Raw genomic sequence first — 27,539 nt, 5'->3', positions numbered from 1 at the left:
TTTAGTCATGCATTTCTTGTGTTTATTAGCTTTTAGAGACAATGGTGGTTACTTTCTCTCTATATAGATTGCATTAAGATAAAATACACATTTTTGAAAAAATGCTGGTTTCTGGTGGTGAAGAATCTTCAGGTAGTTTCAGGATCCCATCCAGCATTTTTAAGTTTGGCAAACAGGAGAACACTCTAAAATAAAAATGAAAAAAAAAGTAACTATATTAAACAAAAGCATTGTATTTCACTTACTCTCTTTATAAATGAGTGGACTTTGCCTATTGTTAAAAGAAATATGAGTGGCTCTTAGTTTCTCCTGTTTTCTTTATCTTTGCAATGGGATTGCAATAAAATACTATTCATGTTCATTGAGCTGATGACCCTGACGTAGCCTGGCCTTGCAGGGAGCTACCAGATGGCTCAGCAGATTGTAAGCATTGATCAGAGAAGTGGGATCGCATACAGTCTGTTTTTATAATAGAATTTCATTCCAGTTTTTACAAAGTCCTATAAAGGAAAAAAAAAATCAATGAGTGGATTTAGCCAACTAACTATGAGGGAAAGAAGGAGATCATGATATATGTGCACATTATAAAGTTAAAAGCTTAAAAAAAAAAAAAAGAAAAAGTAAAGCAAGCCCATGTTGTTTAGCGATAGTTAAGGAAGAATTTTGACTGAGGAGTGCAAGAAAGTGGTGGAAAATAATATCATTCTGAGTTATTTTCTCTTGACAGAGAGCATTTTTGAAGCTCACATTTCAAATTCAGACAGTCACTTCCAGGTTCTGGAGGCGTCCTTCATGTCAGCCCAGTCAAACAGTGTCATACACCTAGCAGTGTGACAAAGCAGCATTTTCTTTCGAGTGGACAGTTTTTCTAGGTCTGGGAATTCTGGGGGCTCAGGCCAGAGGAAATGGATGGCACTAGGATTTGCCCAGGATGGAAGATACTGGAACCTCTCAGCAGACATGCCAAGTCAACTAATGATGGTGCTGACCTCCTTGAAAGCTCTCATTGGCTGCCTGACTTTCTTAGTGCTAAGTGCTGTCTGCACGTTATCTCATTTAATCCTCACAATAGCTCTGTCAAGTTGGTTTTTATCCCCCATTTTAAGTAACTTATCCAAGATCTTAAAGCCCGTAGGTGACAGAACAAAGATTAAATCTAAGTCTTCTGGCCCCAATGTTCAGACTTAGCTGGCAGGAACTCCTAGCCATTACGTCTTTTCATAAAGTCAAACTATGGTGAATTAAGATCACACTGACTTCTGGAGAACTGTAGAAGGGTTTGCCTGTGTGTCCCAGGAAGTGGGTGGGGCTGCCCTCTACCTCCTGGGACTTACACTATTAGCTCTGTCATTAAGAACTTTCTCTTTGGAACTGTGCTGCCTTCTCATTGGAGGATCCGAAACAAGGGAGGAAGGGAGAGACAGTCACAATTCTAGGGGACAATCATCAGGACAAATCTTACACCCGAAAATTCTGATCACGATGTAAAGGGTTGCAGAAGCTCTGGACCAAATCCTCAACAGAAAGTCACCCCGGGACAAAATGGAAGCTGTTATAATCCTTACAGTGTGGACTTTCGGCTAGGTAACCGAACCCAAATTTGGACGAATTTGAGGCTTCAGCTTAGTTCCTCAGCAGGAGTGGATGTTTAAATCCTTTCCTTATAGTTTAAAATGACCACATCTTTTTGTAAAGTAACCCTGGACTACCTAAGTCAATACTACCTGGCTTTTTATAGCTTGAATGTCAGTATGTATCAACCTTGGACTCAACCCAATAGAATTAATACTACAAAAATAGAAGAACCTCATTATATCCTTCATTCCCACATAATTCTATACCACATCATGAATTTTGAAGACAGATTTATAGTGAGACCTCAGGGCATATCAGATTTCAGACAATTAATCTTACTGCTATTGTTGTAAGGCATTCTTTGAAGGGAGGCAAGTGACTGAGTTGGGACCGAAATGTTTTATAAATCCTGCATATAAATTAGCAAAACTGAAATACAATACTAATAAATTATCTTTATGACTAGAAATGCGCTTTTTTTAATGAATGATGTTGAAATGTCCAGCTAAACCTCCTCTGACTGCAGGAAATATAATTTTAAACTTGAAAACATTACTGTGGTTAAATATTAGTTCAATATTAAAGCAACTGTGCTGGTGGATTTCAATGTTATGTAAAAGCAATTTGAGAATTTATTATTACAGAACATGAAGTTTTGCTTTCAGACTATAGTCACGGGGGAGCAAGTGCAATAATGAGATTTATGGAGGAACAACAGAGATTAGAATTTTTATTTTGACAATTTTTCATTGTACATCAGCAGTCGAAGAGTCTAATGTCATCTAGGCCTCTGGAATATAGTTCCTGTCATGGGAAAACGGCAGTGTGAGAAAGGATGGTAGTGAGAACTCTGTCTTTTATTGAAATTGGATGTAGATGAAGGATTGTAATCCCACAACAGGAATGGAATCTAGAGACGATCTAAGCTTTCGTATGACAGATTCAAACTGATAGAGAAGATGACGTGGTCATTTGAATAAATGTAGGTTCTAGAACTCAATTGCTTGTTTGTACCCTTTTAATTCCCTTAAGTACAATAATAGTGGTGCTGGGAAGTTGGCTGGAATTCTATAGGTGGGCATATTACTTGATGCACACTCCAAGCTTGTTTAGATTCCATTATTATCATTAGGAATGTTCCCAGTAGTGACAAAGGAATAAAAATGGTTTATTCTTGGCGGGTTTTCAAGCTCTTTCAATCACTAGAGTAGACTGAATCAATTACTTCTTTGTATTCACTTAATGGTGCCCCTGTGGCCCAAAGGAGTGAAAATAAAACCAGAGAATAAACAATTTATAGCATCGTCACATGGACCTTGAAAGGAATTTGTATTTAGAAGTTTTTAAGAAGACATAATATATATTAAACATTATGAGAGAAAATGCATAGAATTAGAAGGCCTAAAATGAAACATTTTTGTATATGTCAAGTCACATTACAAGAGGAGCCTAAAATTTGTATAGCAATCACAAATTAAACAAGAGCAGAGCATATTAAAGATTTTTAAAAAGGCAAAATATCAGTTCAAAGTTCTTTAGGTGAGATCAGAAGCAGGAAATGTTCAACAAGTAGTAGATACTATATATATTTGCTGAGTGATCTTAGCAAGAGAGTAACAACTGCCAAAAGTATAATTTTCAATGAAGTACAAAAGGTGACTTCCGGCGTTTGGGGCCTTACCGTTTCCGGTAATGTTGGTGAAACTCACAAGGGTTCCTCTTGAGCACGAGGGATTCTAGCGGAGCGCCCCGTAAACGGGAGAGCCCGGTCAGAGTCTCAATGTAGTTTTCAGCCAACGATAAGTGCTGTATCTGAGGCATCTTTGGCAATTGCTTGAAGGATGTGAGATAGTTTTTGTTCATATTTAAAACTCTGCAGCTGGATACAAAATATAAACATCCTGTCATTTGTCTCCTAAAGAAGATGGTTAACTACCAAATCTTGCACGGGACAGCATGCCTCACCCAGATCATTACCCCTCAGAGGAGCGACGGTGTTTTCTTACAAATGCGGTTTGTAAGAAAAGAGAAATATTTGGATTAAAGTATTAAGAGAAAATAAGCAGGATATATGGGACTGTACGCTTGCTGAGTGCAGGAATCTCTTTTCTTTTCCAGTTTATAACCTGACTTGGCAAAGACTGGTCCGTGGTGCAGTCTCAGTCCATCCTGAAGGAAAGCGCGGACGGCTGCACATCATCTCAGCGACATAAAAGTTCACCACAGCCGCAGGGAACTTCTAAAGAGCATCGCCTCTAAGTAGTGAGATTATGGCTATTTTTCTCTCTTTCTACTTTTCTGTCCTTAAATTCTATATGAGAAAATAGCATCTTAAATCAGGAAAAAAGCCTTTTTTATATAAAAGAAAACTAAAAAGGTATCCTTAGGAGAAGTGCATGTTAGGCGTTTCGGTTAATACATTTTTCTGATAGATAATGCTTCTCAATAGTTTTGCCTTAAAACCGTAATTGCGTAAGTCTGTGCACATAGAGAAAATGATTCAAAATCTATGCCAACACCTTGCCTTAAGGAAAAATGCCTTTATGTAGAAGTTGGGATTTAATACCCTGAGAGAAACACAGGGTACTTATTTATGGGCCTCGTACCTCACGAAGACACTTGGTAAATCATTACTGCTGATGGTAAAGATGGTGCTAAGCAGAGGAGACTGCCCCATGGCAGAATTAGAGAAACAAATTCAGTTTGAACCCACTCAGATTTCATTGTCAGTTTTTTCACATCTGTTATTTTCGTTTTCTTTGTTTCCTTCCACTCCCTCTCCATATGGATATTTTACACAGTCCTAATCATATCTTTTAAACCTTTTGCTTTCTACTCTTCCCAAGGTTCTACGTCATCTTTAGGAGCACTTTAATACTAGGACAATTTCTAATTGAGAACGCAGTCCAAGAGCTGCTGTCTCTCTGCCCCCATCTCCGTTCTCTGAAATTGGTTCTTTTCTCTTCTGAGGGTCGTTCTCTGTTTCAGTATCTATCCTGCCACACACTCAGCCTCTCAGACTCACCCCATTGCAGATCCCCAGTCAGCAGGATGATGGTAGGGGAAAAGATTGCAAACCAAGTGTGGTTTCTCCCTTGGGGCAGAGGGAAGGAGGCCATGGATATACATGCGTTAATTTATTTTTCTCCTTTGATACATTGATTTGGCAGTTGTAAAGTCTGAATTGCAATTGTATAATTTTATATTATATAGTCTATTTTTAAAGAAAGGCCAAAAGAACAGACAAACTGGGTTAAGTCTTTTCTTTAATGATTGTGGTTTTTTTCTTTTCTTTTCTTTTCTTTACATAGAATGCCAAAGATTTTGAAGTTTATTGACCTGGATCAAATCAAGTTCAGATACTCCAAGTAAACGAACTTCTAATTCAGTGTTTCTAAGGTATACTATGTGACTCTTAAAAAGTTTTATGTTGTATGTTTATTTTAATGTGTATTAGAAAAATACAACTAATGCATCACTATCGTATCCCCAGAAGAGAGTCTGGCTGAAAAACAAAAACAAAAACAAAAAATGGAATAAATCAACAGCAAAAGCTACTGGTATCTTATTTAAGGTAGTGATATTAAGCTTATTTTGAAAATTTTTATTTAGGTATTTTTAAATTTGTTGTTTAAAAAGAATGTAAATAAAATCAAATGTTATGTGAGTCTGTCTAAAGTTCCAAAGGGGCTTTGAAAGTGATGGAAAACTCCCAGACACATGGCCTATTCTGACACCACCCCGTCTGCCAGAGTGTTTCTCTCTCCTGTGCAGATGTGATGGTCTCTTTTTGCTGCCCTGTCTCAGTCCAGGCTCAGGGAGGTACATTATCCTGGTCTAGGCTCCACCCATCCTTCTTGTGGCTGCTCAATTTCCCTCATTTCCTAACTCTCTCCTGAGGATCTTTGCCCCTCTCATTGCTGCCGAAGCTCGCTCCACCTGCCCATTCTGCCTGGTGAAGCAGAAGGCAGCTCTCTACCAAAAGGATGCTCAAGCCCAGCCCCGATGGCCTGGTGGTTAAGGTTCAGCTCACTCTGCTTTGGTGGCCCGGGTTCATTTCCTGCTCACAGAACCATACCACTTGTCTGCCAGTTGCCATGTTGTGGTGGTGACTCACATAGAAGAACTAGAAAGACTTACAACCAGGATATACAACCATGCACTGGGACTTGGGGAGGAAAAGAAAAAAAAGAGGAAGATTGACAACAGATGTTAGCTTAAGGAAAATCATTCCATGCAGAAAAAAAAAGGGGCACTCGAGCAATCCTGAGCAAAGAGGCAGATTATCCTTAACATCAGGAGTTTGGGGTTCTTGGAGGACCAAGTTGTCCATATAATTTAAAAAATCTTTAGTTTGTTTCTGTCACTGCTCTGACTGGCAACCCCATCCCTCCGTTAGAATGTAACCCACCCTGAAACCAAGACTCTTGTCAACCACCCGTAGGGTCTTTCCCCATAGATGCTCAATAAATAAGACTGACTAAAAATCACTATCTTACAACGAGAATTTATATATAATTAAATTGCTTTTCCAATTTTACAATGCAAGGAACATGGCAAGCTTTTCTGCCAATATGATTCTATGATTACAAATTACTCCTCTAAAAATTGATAATAACAATGTTAATTTGGAAAAGAATAGAGTTTTTTCCCTCTAAAGTGTAACATATTGATGTATAAGTTTCCCTTTTTGCCTTGCCCAGGCATCATTTAACGCTTCCATCTTAACACCTGACTACACGAGGCAAGTCACAATAGGTACAGACAATGGTCACATGTACCCAAATAGTGAAGATTTGACTTTAACTTAGTAGCTGGACATGCTAGGGAACAGGTACCTTGGCAGTCTTATGGCACTTAAATCCACCAGTGAATTATCCACTAACCAAAGGGTTTCCACTCGAATTAGTCTTCTAAGAATCCTATTAAAATTTGCAAGTTGATAAGGGTCCCCCAAATCCTGAAATGAAAGGTTCAAATTCTGAAGGGAAAAACAAATAAAAAGAAAAAGCAAGTTCTTTGTCAACTTTTTAAAATACTTATTAATTAAAAATGTGTTGTATATGTTATTTAAACCAGTAGTTCTCACCTTTTTATTTTGGTCCTCTAAAATAGTCACACATCCAAACGCAATGATGTGATAGAGATTCTCAAGGTGGGGGGGGGGGGGGTGAAGATCCCGGCAGCATCCTGATTAGAATTGTGTGCAAGGTTTGGGGAGGGGGTCGTGGAGGGGCCAGGCTCCTCAAACAGATTTTGAAATTCTCTAGTTGGAGAGCGAGGGGCTAAAGCTTTGTTTGGGATTTACTGATTTAAATGATTAGTTTATCCTTACCCTCCTTGAAAATATTCAGAAATCACATTTATAAAAATTTCAGAGGAAGATATCATCATTTGAAAGATAAAAATTATGATTTTGTTTTAAAGTAATTAGGGATTCATACCTAAAAAGGGCTGATATATTCAAAGATAGTGGCTATTTTATTTTCACTTTTAACATCAGTCAACTTTGATGTAAAGGAAATTAAAACCACTCTCGGTGGTAGCATTGCTCTTGTAAACTCTGTTCCTGGAAGTTAACTTTTCTATTTCCACAATTTTACCATCAATTTCCGTCAATAAAAATTATCGAATAAAATGACAATCCCCTCTTTGAAAATGCGAAGCAAAATAATTTACTCTTTTTAAGGAAATATGATGTCTCTATCTTTAAAAAAGATAAAGTCTGAATATTTTTAGACATTAAACATTATAAAATTTGATACTTTAAGTTCCCCTTTCCAAAAGTCTAAAAGGTCTTAATTTTGAAATAAAACTTAAGAAATGATAAAAGAGTATGTATATCATTTCTCTATTAAATGCCATCTCCTCAGAGAGGTTATTTTTGACCACTATTTCCCAGTTTTCTATGATAGTTCGGAGTTTCCTTAGCTATTCTCTTAGAGTATAGTTACCTTAAGGCTAATTATATTTTCTAAGAAAATTTGTTAGCAGGGCTGCATTGGCCTTCACAATATATCCGCAGTTTAAATGGCAGCTATAAAGAGTGAATGCACACATACACTGAAATGGTTACCTCTACAGAGAGTTCTGGGAGGGGAGGTCAAAGATCTAGGTATAAATAAATAAATAGGTGTATGGTTTAAATTTTTAAGAGTAGAATGTATTCATCCATTATATATGAATAATTTAAAATTAATTTAAAAAAGGAAAGAAAATATTGTGCAGGGAAGTAATATTCTCCATTTTCATATTGTGTACCCTTGGGCAAATCGTGTCTCTTTCTGGACTTCCCTTCTCTTTTTGAAAGGAAGGGGTTTAGAGCAGACCATCTCTGAAACTCCTTCTCACCCCCTCATTCTATAATTCTGCGACACATTGGATCAATCTGTGGAGCAAAAGAGGCGTGAGGAGACCCTAACAACCAGGATTTAAATTCAGTCTAGTTTCTGGAAGCCTTCCTAAAATCTTCACACACACTTTGATCGCTTTGAAAACCAAAAATATTGGCATCCCACTCTGTTGTGAAGAAGTTGATGTATTCTTTTATGGCTACAACATTTATCCTTCCCAGTTCAGTCCTCTGTCTAAACGTGACTCGATCCAAAGCAGAATCAGAAGCCTGAGTGATCACAGCCCCGTAGCTTTGAAGTGGTCAGGCTGACTAATGGCAGGGGCGGTTTCAATGCTAGTGGCTTCCTCAGCTGCCTCCTTTTTAGCACCAAGAAATCACAGCTCATATCCTTCATCGGTGAGAAGTTTGATTTGTTCCAGGATAGCTCTGTTCGGACCAGGCTGGCTGCCTCAGCCGATCCAAACTTTTGGCTTGATGCATCGTTCGAGGGATTGCAGATTGCATCATAAACTCACGGATAAGGATTATTGCCCAAACTTTGATTTTTTTAATTATCAATAGGAACAACTTCACTCTCAACTATTTTAAACTTTTTCAAACAAAGTTCAGCAATATCAGGATAAAATAAAGCTTAGAAAATGAGTAACATGTCATGATGACGAAGGAGTGAAAAAAGAGTGGAGAAGCCCAAACACCACTGGTTGTAGAGAAAACTCTGAAAAGATGCTCCAAGTTTCGATATTTATGCTAGTAATTGCCCGTAAACAAACAAACCAACAAAAAGAGGTGTCATAATTTAATTAATGAGAAAAATAGGTTTTTTTCTGTTTTTTTTAGCTCTCACCGTGCAGTCCTCCCAGTTTTCCTGTAGCCATGTTTCCCATTTGTTTTTGTCAAGGACTCTTTTCCGTGGAGGCAAGGGACACTTCTCCTGTTGGAGGAGTAACTCTTCCGCAGGGGGTCCTAGGCAAAAATCACAAGGCAGACCCTGGAGGTAGGTTTAGGGCAACAGGGCTGATGTTGTCACTTGATACTTGGCCGCTTGTTTTCAACTTCCGTTCCAATATTAAGATTGAGCAAAACATGATTTGACCCATATTACGGCCAAGTAGTGTGAGCAATAACAAAATGAGTTAACTTTTAACACTACGTAAATTATTTCTAGCCCAGGCAAGTGAGAAAAATCACCAGTATAGTGACTTTAATCTTCATATGATTTTCTCTTTGAGAATGTAAAGTCACTCTGACTTTCTTTCTCTTTTGTCTCTCAATTCAATTAACTACCTGGTCCTATAAGTTTTCCCCTTGAGAATCTTTCTCTTCCTTTTCAACATCCAGACCCTCGTATCTTCCTACCTGTAGGAAGTAAGTAACTCCCTTCTCTTGGCTCTCCTTGTTTGCAATCTTCTCTCCTTCCATATAAATAATACAAATTGCCATCCAGCCTTCCTAGAACACAGCTTTCACCATAGGACTCTCATGTTTAAAACATTTCAGAAACTTCTTATTGCCTACCAAATAAAGATGGAAAATCCTAGCATGTCAAGCAAGGTTTTCCACAATCTTATCCCAATCTCCATTTCCAAACTCATTTCCCACTATTTTCCAACCTGATTGTCCTCCAAATCAGGTTTGCACAAAACTTCCAGGGTTAGGGAAAGGATATCCTGTTTCCTGTCTGGAGCTGGGTGCTAGGTAATTGTGTGACTCCAGATGACTAATTTTAATTTTCTGAGCTTCAGTTTTCCACATCTGCAAAAATACAGGAACACTAGAATCAAGGGCCCAACATGAGCTCAATTTGATAAGAAAATATGTTTGTTCAAAGTTCATAATGCTTTGTAAAAAGACTCATTTCTGATACTTTTCTAATACTAAAACACTATCGTAGACCAACATATGCTTTCATATTGCCATAGACCCCTACACTGTATTGTGTTCCCCAGGCAAGATTCACTGGGTTGTACTGTCAACCAGGCCCCTGACAGCAATCCTAAACTAAATGATTTCAATTCCCTCCCAACTCTAACACATTGTATTTCTATGAGTCATACCTGGTACTCTTTGTACACACTTTCCCTACTCTATTTTTCTGCAATGCATGATTCCCCTCATTTCGAAGGTGAAAAGAAAACAAGAGGATACTGAAGGCATCAGGAACCAACATTGCCTTTGTGGCAGGTTTGTCCGGGCTATAATGGGAGATAATGAGTCCATTTGTGAAGGACTTATGGAAGGCAACAAGAGAAAAAGTCCAACATCTCATTATTTTGACACAAACATCATTTCTTCCGTGAGGCACAGGTGGAAGCCAAGTTCCCTTTCAGGCGCTCCCCTCATAATGAACTGTACTGTTGCCACCCAGGCAATCACCTAACCCTGAGGGCGGAAGTATCCCAACCAATTTATGAACAACATCTTCATGTGCTAGGAAATTATCTTCTTCATTGATTAGGACGATTGGAGTTAAAAATCATAGAACTAGAAAAACTGGAACAACCAATATTCGACTGGGGAGACCGTAGGTTCTATCGTCTTTAATACCCCTCCCCCCAAATTTGGTAGCCTTCTTTGTGCAATAGATATCTGAGAGTTATTAAACTCTGCCCTGTATTGTTTGTGTGAGTTGTATCGATCTGCTCTTTCAATTACTTCTTTTTAAAGCAGCTTTCAAAGATTTCTTTAAAGTTAGAGGCCAAAGGTCCCTTCCACTGTGAGGAGTTGTATTAAAGGGGATTCTTTTTTTCACTCAGACCCCGTTGGTTATTGAAGATGTATCTTAGCTGCTGAGAACTACAGCTGGGCTCCCTGACAGCCCAGGATGTTGGCTTTGACCCACTATCTCCGAGCTTGTATTTTGTTCCCTCTCTGGATTTGTAACTCCTAACAGCAGTGATTGAACGAGTGTGCTGAGGGATTTTCAAACAGAAAGCTTCTATTGTTTAAAAGACTTCTACCACGAGTTTGCTCTCTTGCTTCGTTGAATTGGGAGGAGTTAAGTCAGTCTTGAGCTGGCCATCAAAGCCTCGGGAAATTGCTGTTTATCAAACACCAGATAACGTTTCTTTTCTCAGGAACTCTTTCTGGATGTACAACTGGGGCAACTGAGATCAGCTGAAGTAGTTTTGACGAGTGTTTCAGGAGCTAGTCTAGAAGGAGGGTAATTCTCATCAGAACGCTTTTGAAAAGCGCTTGTTCTCCATCTTACACAAAAAATACCTAAACAAAATTCAAGGCAATGAACAAGGGCTATCTATTTTTTTCATGGTTTGCAGTGATGGGATTTTCCAGTGTTTTCCTCCCCTAGATTGTGCTCCATTCCTTTTACGACTAGTCGCTTGAGAGAGATTGGGCATTGTTAATGATCTATGGAAGGAAAATGTGCCTTATCTCTGCAGAGCGATGATGTCCTCTGCATGAATGGGCCCTGTGCTCGGTCCGCAGGAGTGCTTTTGTTGAGCGATCACCTCAGCACACAACCTGGCCACTTAAATCAGGGAAGGAGGGAGGCCACTGGACCCTCTTTACACACGCTCATTTTCAGTTTACGCCTAATTTTATTCTTCTGTCATCCCCTCCAATTTTTTCAGTTTAGCAATTCCCTGTTAAACCTCATCTCTCCACTTCTGCTCAGAATACAATTGCTTTTTGCCTCATTGTGGCACAGTCATCAACCACTCCCCCACCTGCCTCCCCACATTAATGTCAGCATCTTTACTTTATCAATCTTTTCACTTTCTAGTCAAATTTCTTCCCTCCCTCTCTCTCTCCAAACCTGCTAAACCAGCGTTTCTCATAGCATGGCCCTCAGATCATCTGCGACAGGATTTCCTGTGATAATTTTCACAAATGCAGATTCCAGGGTCCCACTCCATACTAACTACATCAGATTGTTCGCGAGTTGTGCCTTGGAATCTGCATTTCACACACCACCAGGTAACTTGTCCACACGCTAAAGTTTAAGAACCAACCAAATCCTGCCCACTTTAGCCCTTGATGCTGCCCTCTCTTCCTTTTGCTGATGAACTCCTTACACGTGTGACACACATGGCCTCCACTTCCTCTGGTCTCCTGCTTTCCTAATTCCCCATAATTGCTTGCTCATTGAAAAATATTCTCTCTAAGGTCCCCAAAGGACAGTTTGAATTTACCTCTACTAGTACTATTTACTAATATTTTAAAAATAAGAGTCAGCACTTAGCTGTAAATAGAGGTGAGAGAGTTAAAACATAAGAACCTATTTTCTGCAAAGTTTCAGAAGATGATGCTATTTTAATCTTCCTTCATTTGTCAACTGAGTTTGAGTGAAAGAAGAAAGGCATCGCGTGGGTAAAGTAATGCAATTGAGAGGGGAAATGGGCAGATGAATACATCTAAAGCAACTTTTTCTAAATCAATACTACATTGTACAATATAAAATATAACTGCAATTCTGCAAATAAGATGGAAGATGGCCAAGATATTTGATGTTTTATAAAGACTAAATACTCACTACAGCAGGAATCATGCCTGATATTATTTCATCAGTTTATGGGGGATGCAATATACACACGAGAGATGCGTGGTCTCTGTTCTTACAGAACTTAGAACCTATTGAAAGCTACATTTAGAAATCAAACGTTGTGTATATCATGGGCTGCAGTAACAATTCTTCACACTGTCACACTAGTACACTGAGAAGATCTGATCGGATGAAAAAAGAATAAACAATGGTTATTCTACCAAGTTTAAAATCTTAGTGAAAATATAAAATGACACTTCCTGATTTATTTAGATTCTCTAATGACATTTTAAAAATGGATGTAGAATTAAATCAGGTTAAAGCTGTCCATTGAAGTGATGGTATTATTCATAATCATGAAATATGGTAAATAAACTGAATTTCCAACAAATATCATGAGTTAAATAACTTTAATAATATCCATGTGATGGAAAGACATGCAACCTTTAAAAAATATGTTTTGGGTAATTTTTAATAACATGGAAGAAATGCTCACAATATCAAGATAAGTGAAAAAACTCAAGGAAAAAAATTGTAAACTAAAATAAGTGTATACATATGTGCTTTTCAAAAAGAGCTAAATGGAAATAAGTCACAGTGGCTATTTCTGGATATTTGAATTCCGGGTTTTTCTTTATTTTCCTATTTTCTAATTTTTAATACTGAACATTTATTATTTATATAATCAGATATAAAAATATGCTTTTAAAGTTGGCTCGATATATTAATAATTCTATGGTCTTGAAAAAGGAAATTTTTCTGCCTCCAAGTAATATCTTTTTTTTCCTCAAGTAGTGTCTTTTAATCTGCAAAAAAATCTGCTCAGAGCATGCACACAAAGAAGACACACATTTGTCCTTTTACCTTCTCTTACCCTTGGGCAACGCAGTTGACTCCCTTGAATGTCATGTTGTTCTACTTCGAGCCAAGTGATGTACTTAAAAGAATCTGATGGAAGCTTTAAAATAAGAGAAAAGAGAAATATTATCTGGCAATATGGAATTCATTTGCTTTTATTTGTAAAAGTCATGCAAATCCATGCCAAATGTTCAGCGAAATTGAACTCCAAGTATCCAATGGTACGGTCATAGAAGCCATCTTAGTCCAATCTACATTATGTATTCTTATTCAAGTTTGCATCTCTCACATCGCAACTGATTTATTTTGATAGTAAATGACAGTGGAAATAAATGTATGGACCCATTCATGAAGCCACTTTATAACATTTCTTATGAAGTGTCCTTTAATATTTATTATCTCATGAGGAATTTCACTCCATGTTGGAACAGTTCTAATTGTTAAAGGCTCTTCATTATATGGGTCCCCAACCCTCCAACTTGCTCCAATTGTCAAAGTTTTGCCTTTTGAGTCTACCTGGAAGAATCCGTCCACGTGTGACTGCTAGTTTAAGCGTTCAATAACAGTTATCATCTCCTTCCTAAGTCATACAATTATTACTCACAGATCATGGTTTACAAATTATTAAATATCCGGGAAGAACATGTGGTTCTCCATGGGCAGAGTTCCAATTTATCGACATTACTCTTAAAATGTGTAGCCAGCATTGAATGAAATATTTCAGGTTGGGTCATCTTCCTTGTTCTGGACAGTGTATTACTGACCAGAATATGTGCCAAGATCATATTTAGGGCACTTCTATATTGTTTATTATTTATTGCAGTTATAGTCAATCAAAATTCCCAGTATCTTACATAGCGTAGGACAGTTTCAAAGTTAACACAAACAAAAAGGCATATTACTTGGAAAAGAGTATTATGTTAAATACACACATCATAGCTTCATTCTTCTGTTAGCCATGTTACACACATATACAAACAAACCCAGAATATTTGATTTGGAGAAATGTCATTAAAGTCTTTGGAACAATTGCATTTGCCTCACAGAGCAGCATTTAGCATCGCTTATTTTTTGCTTGAGCTGTAAATTTGTGTGACTAATACTAACATAAAAAATATTTCCACCGTTAAATAAGCTTTTGAAGCTCTGGATTAAACCAAGTTAAACATTTCTCTTTATTGCAGGACTTCTCAGAGCCTTTAATATACTAATATATTTTGTGAGTCTATACTACAAGGTCTTCCCTTGGACTTTTAAACCATAAAAACTTTTATTCTTGGAGCAGTGTTTAGGACTGGTGCATCTTGCAAAGCAGAATTTGGAAAAAACTGCCTCAAAGTGAATTGGGAAGAGGTGGCTTTTTAATAATCCTTTAGTTTTGATCTTTTATCTTCTTTATTTATTCACCAAATGACCTTGGTTGTTCTGGTAAATATCTTAATATGTTCATTTAAAAAAAGAACTAGTAACAAAAGCGCTCTACCTCATTAACAGCAACACTAAAAAGGTAATTAATGCTTGAGTAATTCTTTGAGATAATCTGAGGATTTACTAACATGCTTTCAAGGAATTGACTCATTTTTTAGAACGAGGCTTTAAAAAACCAAGAAGTGCAAATATATTTTGATTATTGAGGAAAGTAGTCCCTGGCCTATTCTTGGTTTTTCAGTTTATAGGAGTATGGAAGCTTCTTTCTGAACTCGTTATGTGCTTTTGGAAATTTTTTTTCTGACTTCTATCACAGAATAAAACTTTCCTAGAAGTTAAATTCTCTAGAGTTGCCACACTCTATTGCCTTTTTGTGCTATTTTATGAGGCTGTTGTTGGGAAAAAAAAGAACGTAAGTTAAAGCTGTATTTGAGAAGAAACTTTCCATTTTCAGCTGACATCTAATTTTGTACAAAAACCAGTTTGTTTACTTTTTTAAGGAGTCATGTGGTTGATTTTGGGGTTTCTGACATTGTGGGAAAATGAGACATTGCGTTTGGTTACATTCATTTAAGGTTGTCAATGTGTTACAGTTGTGTGACTGTTGTTTCTTCTTAAAGGAATAGTGAATTATTTGTGTTTTACCCTGGTTTTTACCTTTTATAATTCTGATGGATCAATTGATTAATTCATTGCATCAGTAAATATTTTTGCAGCTAGTATGCTTCATTTCATTTCATTCATTTGTTTAAAAATATATATTATACACCTGCTATGTGTCAGGCACTCTGTCAGGCACTGGGGATGCAGAGTTAAATAAAATATGGCATTTGTGCTTGAAGAACTCATTTTCTATATTTTCTATAATTTGGGAGGCAGACATATGAATTTAACTCGCCTTGATCCAGTGAGATAAGGGGAACAATTGTGAATGAAGGTGTCAACTTAAAAAGCAAACTTGCCTGTTATTTTATCTCAAAACGAGTTTATTCAGGAATAGCCAAAAGAATTACAATTTGGGATGTGCATGCTATGGCAAATCACAGGCAAATCTGGAAAAGAAAGGTGGGGAGCTGCTTTTACAGAGAAAAAGGAGGTGTAGGGAGTAGCTGTTCTAAAGGAACACCCATTGGGGGAACACAGCAGTTGAGGGCGGCAGCAGCTTCTCATTGGCTGAGCTGCGCTGTTTCTCCCTGTCTGAGCTCTTGCCAGGTGGGGAGAGAAATCTTCCTTCAGTAGGAAAGTAGTTTTACTTCCTGTCTAAAATGGCAAGCATCCATCTTGTCCTGTTTGGTCTAACTGACCATGTGTGATAGGGCACGGGAGATGCCCCTGTGGGCCATCCTGACTCCACTTTAGTTCAGGTTTCTTTTATTAATTTCCACAAAGGAAAGGAGAAAAAAGGACATGTGATTCCAATTCAATGAATTAGAGAAAAGTCTTGAAAGTGGTAAATTTGGGGGGAGATTATTTTATCTTCTGGACAAAGGGCATTCCAGAAAGAAAGGAGATAAATCTTAGACTAGAGATGGAATTCGAACTCAGTGAGGGAAAGGAAGGGGTTTTTGATTTTGTGGTCATTATGTTTCTGTTCATCTCCTCATCTGTCTTCCTCCCTCCACCCTCGATTCTTTCCGTTTCCTCTCTGAGTTGGGTCTGAGTACCGACCTTTCCTTTACCCCCCTATTACAAGAGTAGATTGAAGAAGTTTAGACACTTATTAAAATGTGTTAAATATAAGAAAAAGCACATTTTATAAATTCATCATTAGATAAGGGGCTAATTAAAAATATTTACCAGGGATTGGGGGCGGGCCTCGTGGCCGAGTGGTTAAGTTCGCTAGCTCAGCTTTGGCGGCCCAGGGTTTCGCCAGTTCGAATCCTGGGCGCGGACATGGCGCCGCTCATCAGGCCGCTCTGAGGCGGCGTCCCACATAGCACAACCAGAGGCACTAACAACTAGAACATACAACTATGTACTGGGGGGCTTTGGGGAAAAGAAAAAAAAAATATTCACCAGGGATGATATTCCAGAATCCAAACGCGGATGGAATGTTCTGTTCCTCGACAGAGCCGACCTAGAGCGTGACTCACTCAGACCGGAACAGTATGATGAACTTGATGGACAGATCTTCTGACTGCCTGTGTTTTGACCTGAGGAGCTGTGTGAAAGAAAAATGCTTAACGTGTTTGTATATCTCTTTTAGTCTTTAAATGTAAGTATCTTTGTATAAAACAATAAAAACAAATTATAAGCACTAACTTTTCCATTTAGAGGAGAGATAAATGATACCCTAGGAATTTGCCTAAATCTCAGAAGAACTTTTTTTTTTTAAGATTTTTTTTATTTTTCTCCTTTTTCTCCCCAAAACCCCCCGGTACATAGTTGTGTATTCTTCGTTGTGGGTTCTTCTAGTTGTGGCATGTGGGACGCTGCCTCAGCATGGTTTGATGAGCAGTGCCATGTCCGCGCCCAGGATTCGAACCAACGAAACACTGGGCCGCCTGCAGCGGAGCACGTGAACTTAACCACTCGGCCACGGGGCCAGCCCCTCAGAAGAACTTTTTACATGTTGTAGTCCTGTTCACGTTTTTACGGCTAATAGTAACATAAGACAAATTCTCCTCAAAGGTAAGGGTGTTTACGTAGACTTCACGTCTTAGAAACGTGAATCTCCTGGTACACACAAATACACACACACATGCTTTTGAGACATGAAGGAGGAGGTCAGCCCTCATGTTGGAATCTCATTCCTAGGGGAGCTGGCGCACAGGTTTGGCACAAACATCTTTCTCCAAACTCCCTGTTGGTCTCCTCATTAACCTGGGGCTTCAATTATCCCCCGAAATTTCCCCAAACCTCTTATATTTCCTCAAATTGCTGACAAGCAAATTAAAAAGTCAGGTTCTTTAATCAGTTTTACTCACTTTGAAATACTGCTCAGCCATTTCACTTAATAACAGTCCAGTTCTCTCTGTATTCCCATTTTCAGACCACTGAGATATAGAATGTCTTTTCTGCTCTCCTTATATTAATTCTCTGGTTTATTATTCATTGTTATTCACACACTTTTCCCTTTCTCCTCAGCAATGGTTATAAGTTTCTCTTTCTGTAATTGGTGCTGTATTTTAAGCCAATTTAAAAATAATATCTAAATATGCTTTTTCATGTTAAGTAAAACTAGAAATCATATCTCTCTTTATTTCTGGCCCCTTTTTTACTCTTGATAGATCATTTTTCAGGCTCCAAGAATCTTAAGAGACAACATTCTATATTTTATGGCATGGTTATTATGCATCTGTAGCAATTTTGCTTACAAGAAACCATACATCTCGTGAATATTGAGGTTGCCTTCACAAAGTACAGTATAGAGATGTCTTTCATTTTTCATTTATTAACTGAGTTGGTGCAGTAGAAAAGCATAGCCATCATACTATATTCTAGAAATACTATTACCATGCCATTAAAAAAATAAAACAACTATGCCCTATTATCAAGAAGAAAATTGTTCCTCCATCTGCCACTGAGTAAAAAATAAAGAATTTTGTCTTAATTATGTGAAAAAGTCAGAAAATATATGCCTCTCATATCTTTCCTACTTGAGCAATTCTTTAATAGTTTGGATGCAGTTTCTTGAAATTACTGAAGAGTATCTTGCCATAGATACAAATTAACAAACATTAGAAGAACAACATTAAATTGTGTGAAATATATTATTCCTGAAACAGTTAAATCCTGGTATTTATTAGTGGAGTTTTGGTCAAGAATCAGGGAGAAAAAATTGGGGGAAAATGGAATATTGTATCAGTGGACAAACAGAGGATGAAAGTTTGACTGACTTTTTTGGTTCATTTGTCATTATTAAAATCTGTTAGCCATTTTCGGCCAAAATGAAATCAGGAAAGTAAGGATAATGAACACGGCTGAAACTTTCTTCCGTGACTGGTGTTTTGTGATTCTAAACTGCAGTGATGGTTATGCAGTGAGAGGCTGAGTTATGGAAAACCTGGAAGTCTCCCGCTCTCTCATTTTTTAATCTAAAGTGTGAGAAATGGTCTTATTTTGCTTATGTGAACTCCCCAAAGCAGGGCACAGGGGAAAAAATAAGTTCACATAATTAAAAGCTCTGATCAGAAAGATCCAGTACATTGGGATTTTACTATACTCTTCTTGAGTATGCTGAGATTAAGCTGTCACTTCAGGGTGAAATTCAGTTTAAAAGTGACTGAAAATTATCTCATCATCTTAGTTTACATTGGATGATTTTTGGGTTTAAACTGGAAGACCCCATGGGGCCGGCCCAGTGGCGCAGCGGTTAAGTGTGCATGTTCCACTTCTCGGTGGCCTGGGGTTTGCCGGTTCGGATCCCGGGTGCAGACATGGCACTGCTTGGCGAAAGCTGTGCTGTGGTAGGCATCCCATGTATAAAGTAGAGGAAGATGGGCATGGATGTTAGCTCCAGGCCAGTCTTCCTCAGCAAAAATAGGAGGATTGGCAGTAGTTAGCTCAGGGCTAATCTTCCTCAAAACAAATAAATAAATAAATAAATAAACTGGAAGACCCCTTTATGCCATTACCCTGATTACTACTACACATTTATTAGTAATAGAAGGTAATTAAAACTTTGGCAACAGACGTGAATGGGCAGCCAACATCTTCACCATCTCTCTCCTGTCTTCCTGTTTCGTTTTTCTCCAGAATGAATAGAAGATTGGTCAAGAGTTGCAGCTATGTTTATCTGGGAAGATTCTAACCAGTAGATGATGAGTCCGATTGTCTTTCAGTGTGAAATCTTTTTGCAGGCCCGAAGTCTGGACTCCTCCCGATATTCTCACGTTACTGCTGGTGCAGTGGTGAAGGGCAGTGTGTGGGAATCTTGGGGTAAAAACCTTTGGGGCGCTCTCAAAATTTTCTGTGTTCTGTCACGTCTATCTTAAATTCCATATGGAATTTTTCTTCAGTCTGCTTGTTTGGGAGAAATATCAGCAAAATAAGATAATTTCTGATCCTTTCGTTTTAAAAAGAAAGTTAAAAAATAGGGCTTCTTCAAGGTTATGTAACTAAGCCAGCTCTGATTCCATCTATAACTGCCTTACTGTGCACATCACTGAGTCAACATCACAAGCCCTGTGCGTCCCAGGAGCCTGAGGACCAGCCATGGCTGTGACATCGGGCCGGGCACCGGGCATCTCTGACAGTCAGTTCCTTATCTTTAATGTCAGAAGATGCATGGACTCTGCCTGAGTGAGAGGGCTTCTTGTTTTTGTTTTGTAACATTACAGCTATGACGACAATTATTACTATTACTCATAGAATAATTTTATAGTTGACATTTATTGGGCGCTCGCTATGCACTAGGCACCGTACTGGGAGCTCTATGTGGATTAACTCATTTAATCACTACAATCACCTAGTAAAGTGGGTAACATTATTATTTTGATTTTATAGATGAGGAAACTGGGGCACAGAGAGGTGACATAACTCGCCAAAGCCACACAAGTCAATGACCAAGTGTGCTTAACCACTAGGATCGAAATCAGATTCAGATAAGCTACTGTGATTCTTTGAATAACTTAAGGCTGTATCATTATTAGAGTGCCGTTGTTATTAAGGAAAATCATTAATATTGATTTTTCTTATTCCAATTGCTCCACTTAACTACCTATAAATAATTGCACTATTAGTAAAACATGTAAATCTGATTTATTATTCACTGAAAACCAAAATTAAGCCTTCGCTAGTAGAACCTACGAGAACACTATCCCAGATAAAATCAAGATGTTTTTAAAATCCTCTCCTATCTCCCCTCCTGAAAAGAAAATAAAACCAGACACACGCAGTTTAGTTGGTATTTTGGTTTACTCATTTTTAATCTTTCTGCCTGCAGCGAACAGTTATCATAAATTACAAATCTAAACCCTTATGAAAGAGGAATTAATATTATTAATGCTCTAATATAAAGCTGCCACAGAGAAGGTGCCGTGGCTAAAACTGTACAGCGTTTGTTAGCAGTGATTTATAGTGTCTTTAAAATAGGTGGCATTATCTGAATTGGCCATCTTTTCTTGGTTTAAAAGAGTGTAGAATGGCCAACAAAAGGGATCAGGTGAGCTGAGACCACTGGATGAAAAACAGCAATAATATAACTTATCAATTCACGAGCACCTTTCATCACAAGACAGCAGTGTCCTTTACAATCACGAATTTGTAAGCCTCATAAATTGTCAGCTGCAACGGGTGCTGGCTGTTTAATTAAAATGTCAAGTTGGTGATTATGAAACTTTGTGAGGCGAGTGAAGGAGGAAGTGGCAGGTGGCCTAATTTCGGAGGTGCAGCTGAGCTCTTGAGTTGAAGGGGGCAATGTTGGGCTCACACCATCTGGAAGGCCAGGGGGTTCCTTCCAGACACCTGGGTTTGTTAAAATTCTATCGCATATGACTCGATTTCTAAACATTCCATTTATATTCAGTGCTGCATCACGAGAGCTTTGTATTTGGGAAAGAAGGAAGGAAGCTAAATCTCATTTTCCAGTTAGCAAAGGGCACTTTTCCCAAATCCTCAAATTCCCTTTCTCTCCCCCAGAAATATTGAACTAGACAATCAAGTCTTGTGGGATCTTGCTAAAACCAGGCATTTCTGAAGTACGGGCTAGAGGAAAATTACCATGGACTCTAGAGCATTAAACTTGGATGAAAGGAGATATCAATCCAGCCTCTTTGATTTCTTTGACCATTCTTCTTACTTTTTAAAATTCAGAATCCTTGTCCTCTCTATGCCTATATTTTATTCATTCGAAAAATGGAAATGATTGCGCTCTCTACATACTAGAGATGGTAATAAGATAATAGAAAGTACTTGGAATGGAATTCTCATAAAATCAGGAAGAAATTTAATAGTATAATGTGTGTTTCCGAAATGACCAATTAGGTATACTAGGTTTTAAAATTTCTCATGGCTCTATTTTAAGTTCCTGGAACTAAACCCATAAATTAAGTAAAGAATAATATACCAATAAACTGTAGGGGCAGGACACTTTTCCCTTCTTCCCTTCTAGGTTCTTTGGCTGGTCTAATAATAAAACTGACATAAAACATAATGAAAGGAGAAAAACAAATTTAATTTTGTATGTACAGGAGCAGATAAAAATATGGAACTCAAAGAAATGACCAAATCAAGCAGCTTTTATGCCTTTAAAACAAAGAAACAATACATTTGTGAAGAATTGACAAAACAAAGAAGTTTGAGCTTGGGGTAATAAATTAGTGAGGAAGTAACAAGATTTGTTTACACAGCCTTCTCTGCCCTAAATTCCCTCTCTCTGTGATAGGATACCTATACCCTCCTGGTACAGGGAGGGTAGCTTTCACGGGGAGATTTATTTCCTGTTTTCAGGGCGACAAAGGAGGCCAGAGTGTCCTTCTTGCATTGGCTGTTTCCTAAGTAACTTTAATTCAGAATAATCAATATGCCAAAGAGGCATATTTTGGGGTGGCATATTCTGCTCCCTTTCAGAACTGTTCTGAAAAATTACGTGTTTTACAGATATTCCAAAAATATTCCAGTACCCAAAGCCTAGGATTTTAATAGATATATCCTAAATTATTTACAGTGTTGATTCTAAAACCATATAACAAGAAATTGTAATTTTGAAAAATGCACAACTGGAATTGTCATTTCTCTACTTCTAGCTGAATGAATCAGATTTTAATTCTTTGTGATGTTTTATTTTTATAAATTTTGCATGTCCCTGTTGCTCCAGCCCTATACACATTCTTACAAACACAACTCGCTCCCCAAATTAAGGTTCAACAAAATTAAAAGCCTGAGATACCTCTGTGTTCCCTGTACAGGATTATGTTTAGAAATTTTTAGAACTTTATTGTAACCACATATATAGCTGCTACTTAAGAAGGTTTTCAATACTTGAATGTTTTACTACTCCCTGTGTTGTTACAACTTTGAAAATTCAACCACATGCAACACTACAAGGGAGAAGAAAAATACGGACACTAAAAGATAATATGTGATAGGGGTCAATCTTGTGAATAGAGACAAAACCATAAGATCTCAAATGAACTTGACTGTGTATGAGGAAAGCAGTGTGAATAAGACTCTTGTTCATGACGTGCAGAAATGTGATTGAACAAATACTGGCACTAAGATAAATTTTTTTCTTTTCTTTCTTTCCCTTTTTTCCTTCCCTTCTTCCTTCTTTCTTCCTCCTTTTATCCTTCAAAATTTGAAGATCAAAGTTTAAGTTGTAGCCTGGGCATCACTTTTTACACGGTCTCTAACATAATTTTATAAAGATTTACTAGTCTAAAAATAATACTGATCATAAAGACCATTTTATAGAGAACTCACAAATAAACCTCCTTTTGGTAGAGTGTATTAAAGGATGTTAGCAAGTGGGGAAAAACGAAGTCTGTCATTCTTCACAGAACTTCTATGATTTAAAAACTATTGCTTCACATGCCCATTTCTCCAAATTATGACACCGTTTTTTATTAAATCAACATAATATCTAGACACCGCTTAAGATATACACAGTTTACCAAAAAAAGAGAACTTCTGTAATAGAACTTCTTCAGCCTCTAAACTCCTACATGATTCCTCTCTTAACCATAGGCAGTAAGTGGGAGTTATAAACAAGTTTCACACACTCATGAAACACAATGTATTTAATCTTGAAAGCTGAGGGTGCAAATCTCACTTTTTAAAAGATGAGAGCCAAGTTATACCCCAATATAAAGACAAAAAAAATCAAGAAACTTGCACACACTCTAATTGTATATCGTCTCATTATCAGTATGCTTTGAGAAACATTTATGAAACAACTGTGAAATTTAAGAGGGAGGAAACAAGGATTGGGTTTTGGCCTCATTTAATTTTTGGTTTTATTGAGCTACTAAAAGTCCTATTTTTGTGGAAGTAATTTCATTTAAACTTAACTAATAGATATTAACTAATATTAATGAACAACTAATAGATATTTCCTTTTGACTGCCTTGTCTATTTTTCCCCTGAAATTCTCACATGCTCTCTTAAAGAACCCTGTGCATCTAGAGACACCATCACTAAATCAGTAAGCCCATCTCTCTCTGTCACCACAATGATCAATTGCACTGTATTTGCAACTGGTTGCACGGTGTTGTGGGAGAGGGTGCCTGTTGATTCGCTTCTCTCCCAAAGCAACCACGTCAGTAACACAGGTTGCATGACTTTACATTTCTAAATGAAATTTAATCTGGTAACCCTATCTAAATTGGCTTGTTTTCTCTCAAGTAGTGACTAAGGTTACTTTTACCATTTTATTTTCTTACCTTTCAGACATGCCTTGCCCGTGCATAAAGTTCCTCTGGCCTTCAAAAAGCTATTTTTCTGAAGACATTTTTCGTCATGTTCCCGGGAGGGGATAGGAGAGCTGTCCACCAAGAATCTGCAGCCTCTTTTGGGGGACTTCCATGTATTCACCGTGACCAAGGAAACAAGCTGTTACCTAGCAACCTGGCCCTTTAGGAGGTATTGTTACCAATCTCTTAGAGCTCATCAAAGGAATTGCTGTGCTCCTGGAGCAGCATAACAATGAACATTGTTTCCAAGGAATTGTCTAAACTGGTATAACTGAACCTTGACTATAGAAACACAAATGATAGCAGAGGGCCCAGACGTCTGCAGCATCCCTGAAGTTTGCTGTCTTCAGTTCCATTATTTCTTGAATCGCTTACATTTGGCTTGGGTTTAGTTGAAGTGGTATTTGTGCGATTTATCCCTCTGTATTTGGTTGCTTGCTCCTGTTCTATAGTTTCTGAACTAGCAGAAGGAGCAAAAGGGAAGTTATCTAATTCCTGCTTGAACTTTGCTCAAATAAAACTCCTTTGAATTGAAGACAGGGAATTCTACCTTGTTCAGCACAAGAAAGAAATAATAGATTTTTATTTCAAAGCAGATTTCTATAACTTTTCAAAGAAAAGGGAGAGAATGTCATATTATGTTGTATACTCATTCCAAGTCTGCTCGGGGTGCCTACTATGTACACAGGTAACACTGTCAATTTTTGATTTCACGAGCTGATAACACAAAAGGTCCTTAAACCTGTGACTTGCACATCACCTTTCTCCAAAATAGAAAAATGTTAGTTGTGTTTTTGAGGACTGAGAATTTGTTGTTTGCCAAAAGCACATAAACACTTCCATAGTCTTTACTGCTTCAGAGAACAAGACAATTGGGAAACCATTTTATTCAAACCCTCATTTCAAAATGAGATCTTTGGCATGTCTTGGAAAAAGCATCATGCTTACCTCTTCATTCCTTTTTTCCAAGCAGTCCATAGACTGACAAAGTTTCATTAACCTGATGAATGTGTTTCATATCAAAGGATTGAAAATGTGTCCTCCTCCACATTAAGTTTCTGTTAGAACTTCAATTTCACCTACAAAATACTTCACGTTGGAACTTAGCATAAAAACTTTCCATACTAAAAAACCATAATTTAATATATTTGATAAAGATCCACAAATTGATTTGTTTCTATCCAAGTTAGTATAATTTTAAAAAAACTATAACTACCTAAAAATATTACGTCTCAATTTTCTGGATATTTTCCCCATGATAGAGGCAAAGATGCCTCATGTCAGGCGTTTCTTTTACTCTTGTCTTTTCGAAGCATTCTCAGAATTTCCCCACGTCCAAATTGTAGACTAACATTATCAAAAATGAATGAGATAAGATAAATAAAGCACAACAGATCTTAATTCCTCTTTTTAGCTTATAGCCCATGACAACTACTTTACACCTCCACTGCCTCCGCCGAAAGCTGTGTAATCCTCCAGCAGTTCCATTCTGACTTTGCCAGGATCCTCACATCCAGTTTTTCCTCCAGTCTCCCAGGCGATTCTCATACCTTCTTCTCTCTTTTGTAACTTCCGTGGTCTCTGCGCCTGTCCTTACTCTCACCTGAGCAATCAGAAAAGAATTTCCACAGGGTACCATCATCCATTTATCCACCTACTCACGTCTACCTGTCCATTTGCTCTGCTTTTCCTTCATTAACAGGTATGACTTAATGACTCCATCTTCATTTGTGGACTGGATCCTCTCCCTTCATCTCTACTCAAGGCCATTGATCCAGAAATTCTTCTGTGTCATTAATTTCTCCTCATTGCTGAATCATTCCCATAAAGATATAAACATGCTGTAATTTTTCCCATTAAAAACAAAGACCAAAAAAATGTTCTTTGGTCCCCTTCTCCCTTCAGGTTCCATCCCATTGCTTTACAGCCATTACAGTGTGTGAAAAAAGCATTAAAAGGGTTGTCTATGCATCCAGTTCTCTTCTCAGTCTCTCTTAAACTGATTCGAGTAATGTTTTCACTCTACCATTCCACTGAAACTGCATTTGGCAAGGTTACTAACGACTTTCAAGTTACTAAATTCAATTGTCGGTTCTGGGCCCTCATTTCCTTGATCTGTCCGCTGCATTTGAAACACTGAGCTCCTCTCTCCTTCCTGAAGCACTCTCTTCATTTGGCTTCTAGGACTCCACACTCCACCAGTTTTCCTTCTACTTTATAATCTGTTTTGCTATTCCCTACTCATCACTCAATCTCCTAACAGTGGTGCGCCCAGAGCTCAGTCTTTAGACCTTTCTTTCTTAACTCACTCCATGAATGATCTCATCCAGTCTCATGGCTTTAAAAACCATCTATATGCTAATGACTCCAGGATTTATAACTCCATGCTACACCCCTCTCTGTCTCTTAAATCCAAGACTCATATATTCACCTGCCTGCTTGAAATTCCTCTAGGATGTTTTATAGTCATCTCAATCTTGATATTCCAAAAATCAACTTCTAAATCTTTTATCCTAACCAGGCCCTTTCATAGCCTCCATTTATTCCACCCAAAAATCACCAAATCATCCTCAATGACTCTCTTTTTCTCAAACGTCACATTCAATCCCAGATGAAATCCCTATAAGCTCTACTTCCAAAATATATTTAGAATCCAGCCACTTCTCACCCACTCCACAGCTACTGGCCAGGTAGAAGACCCCATATTTCTTAATACTATCATCATAACAGATGCTTTACTGGTCTCCTGCTTCACACCGTATCTCCCACATTCTGTCCTCAAACACAGCAACCGGAGTGATTCTGTTAATAAACAAGTCATTCTTCTGATCAAAACATTTCAGCGGTTACCCATCTCACAAAGGAAGGATCAGCATCCTTACAATGAACCACAAGGCACTGATGTATATGAAGGCAAAAAGAAGGTAATATCTCAAAATTGAAAGAACTTCTGAAATGTCCTCAATACAGTCAAGATTTCAATGACTAAATTTCTTTGACTAAAATCAGTTAAGGATAGCTAAGCAGTTGGTACATGCTGTTAGCAAATTCACTAAAATAATTCCTTCTACTTCTCTCTTAAGCTTCAGGATCAAGTTAAAATATGAAGTATCCCAAATTTGGAACATGAGCTATTAAAAAAATAAAAAGGCTACCATTTTCAAGTACTTCTCTGTGTGGTGGAGAATTTTCTCAATGTTGTGATAAAATCTAAAATTTATGGGTAGCTGAAGACAATGGCAGCAGCCTAGCTACCAGATCCTTAATACTTTCCCTAAAAACAATACAAAAGAAAAAGAAGGAAAAAGCATATCTGCACAAAAACCACATACTCCGCAGATCTTGAGAACAGAGACTAACAAAATTTCAAAACAGCTCTGAATAAAAATAAGTTGAGCACATCTCTCAGGTACCAGCCCCAGCCTCACCCCACAGCTGCACTTGAGGGCAGGCAAAGGCAGACCAAGAA

General features: G+C 37.8%; 1 protein-coding gene and 1 long non-coding RNA gene across 6 annotated transcripts; one reads left to right on the top strand and one right to left on the bottom strand.

Annotated features, from left to right (window-relative positions):
* LOC106781975 (acidic leucine-rich nuclear phosphoprotein 32-related protein-like) lies at positions 1 to 24,177 on the bottom strand. Of its 4 annotated transcripts, none has more exons than XR_001378793.3 (5): positions 24,041 to 24,177; positions 16,734 to 16,878; positions 13,296 to 13,389; positions 3,257 to 3,454; positions 1 to 185 (listed from the first exon to the last, which is right to left on the bottom strand). XR_001378793.3 is itself a non-coding variant. In XM_070242564.1 (5 exons), exons 3-5 carry the CDS (start codon positions 13,338 to 13,340, stop codon positions 74 to 76), a joined length of 345 nt encoding a protein of 114 aa, XP_070098665.1. In that variant the 5' UTR covers positions 13,341 to 13,389; positions 16,734 to 16,878; positions 24,041 to 24,177; the 3' UTR covers positions 1 to 73. The 4 variants fall into 4 exon arrangements, 3 of the variants coding, with proteins under 3 accessions (XP_070098665.1, XP_070098666.1, XP_070098663.1); XM_070242564.1 differs by having other exon boundaries at positions 13,306 to 13,389; XM_070242565.1 differs by lacking the exon at positions 16,734 to 16,878 and having other exon boundaries at positions 13,306 to 13,389; positions 24,041 to 24,173.
* Positions 1,437 to 24,177, top strand: LOC138918957 (uncharacterized). 2 transcript variants are annotated; one of them, XR_011428744.1, is made up of 5 exons: positions 1,437 to 1,584; positions 3,694 to 3,837; positions 4,887 to 4,974; positions 16,788 to 16,932; positions 24,048 to 24,173. It is a non-coding gene; the product is annotated as an uncharacterized lncRNA (long non-coding RNA). The 2 variants fall into 2 exon arrangements; XR_011428745.1 differs by lacking the exon at positions 16,788 to 16,932 and having other exon boundaries at positions 1,448 to 1,584; positions 24,048 to 24,177.
* Positions 24,178 to 27,539: the final 3,362 nt, after the last annotated feature.

Source organism: Equus caballus, chromosome 19 (assembly GCF_041296265.1).
Source record: "Equus caballus isolate H_3958 breed thoroughbred chromosome 19, TB-T2T, whole genome shotgun sequence".
NCBI lineage: Eukaryota > Metazoa > Chordata > Mammalia > Perissodactyla > Equidae > Equus > Equus caballus.
The sequence above is the reverse complement of the archived record's forward strand: the minus strand, read 5'-3'. Positions and strand labels throughout refer to the sequence as shown.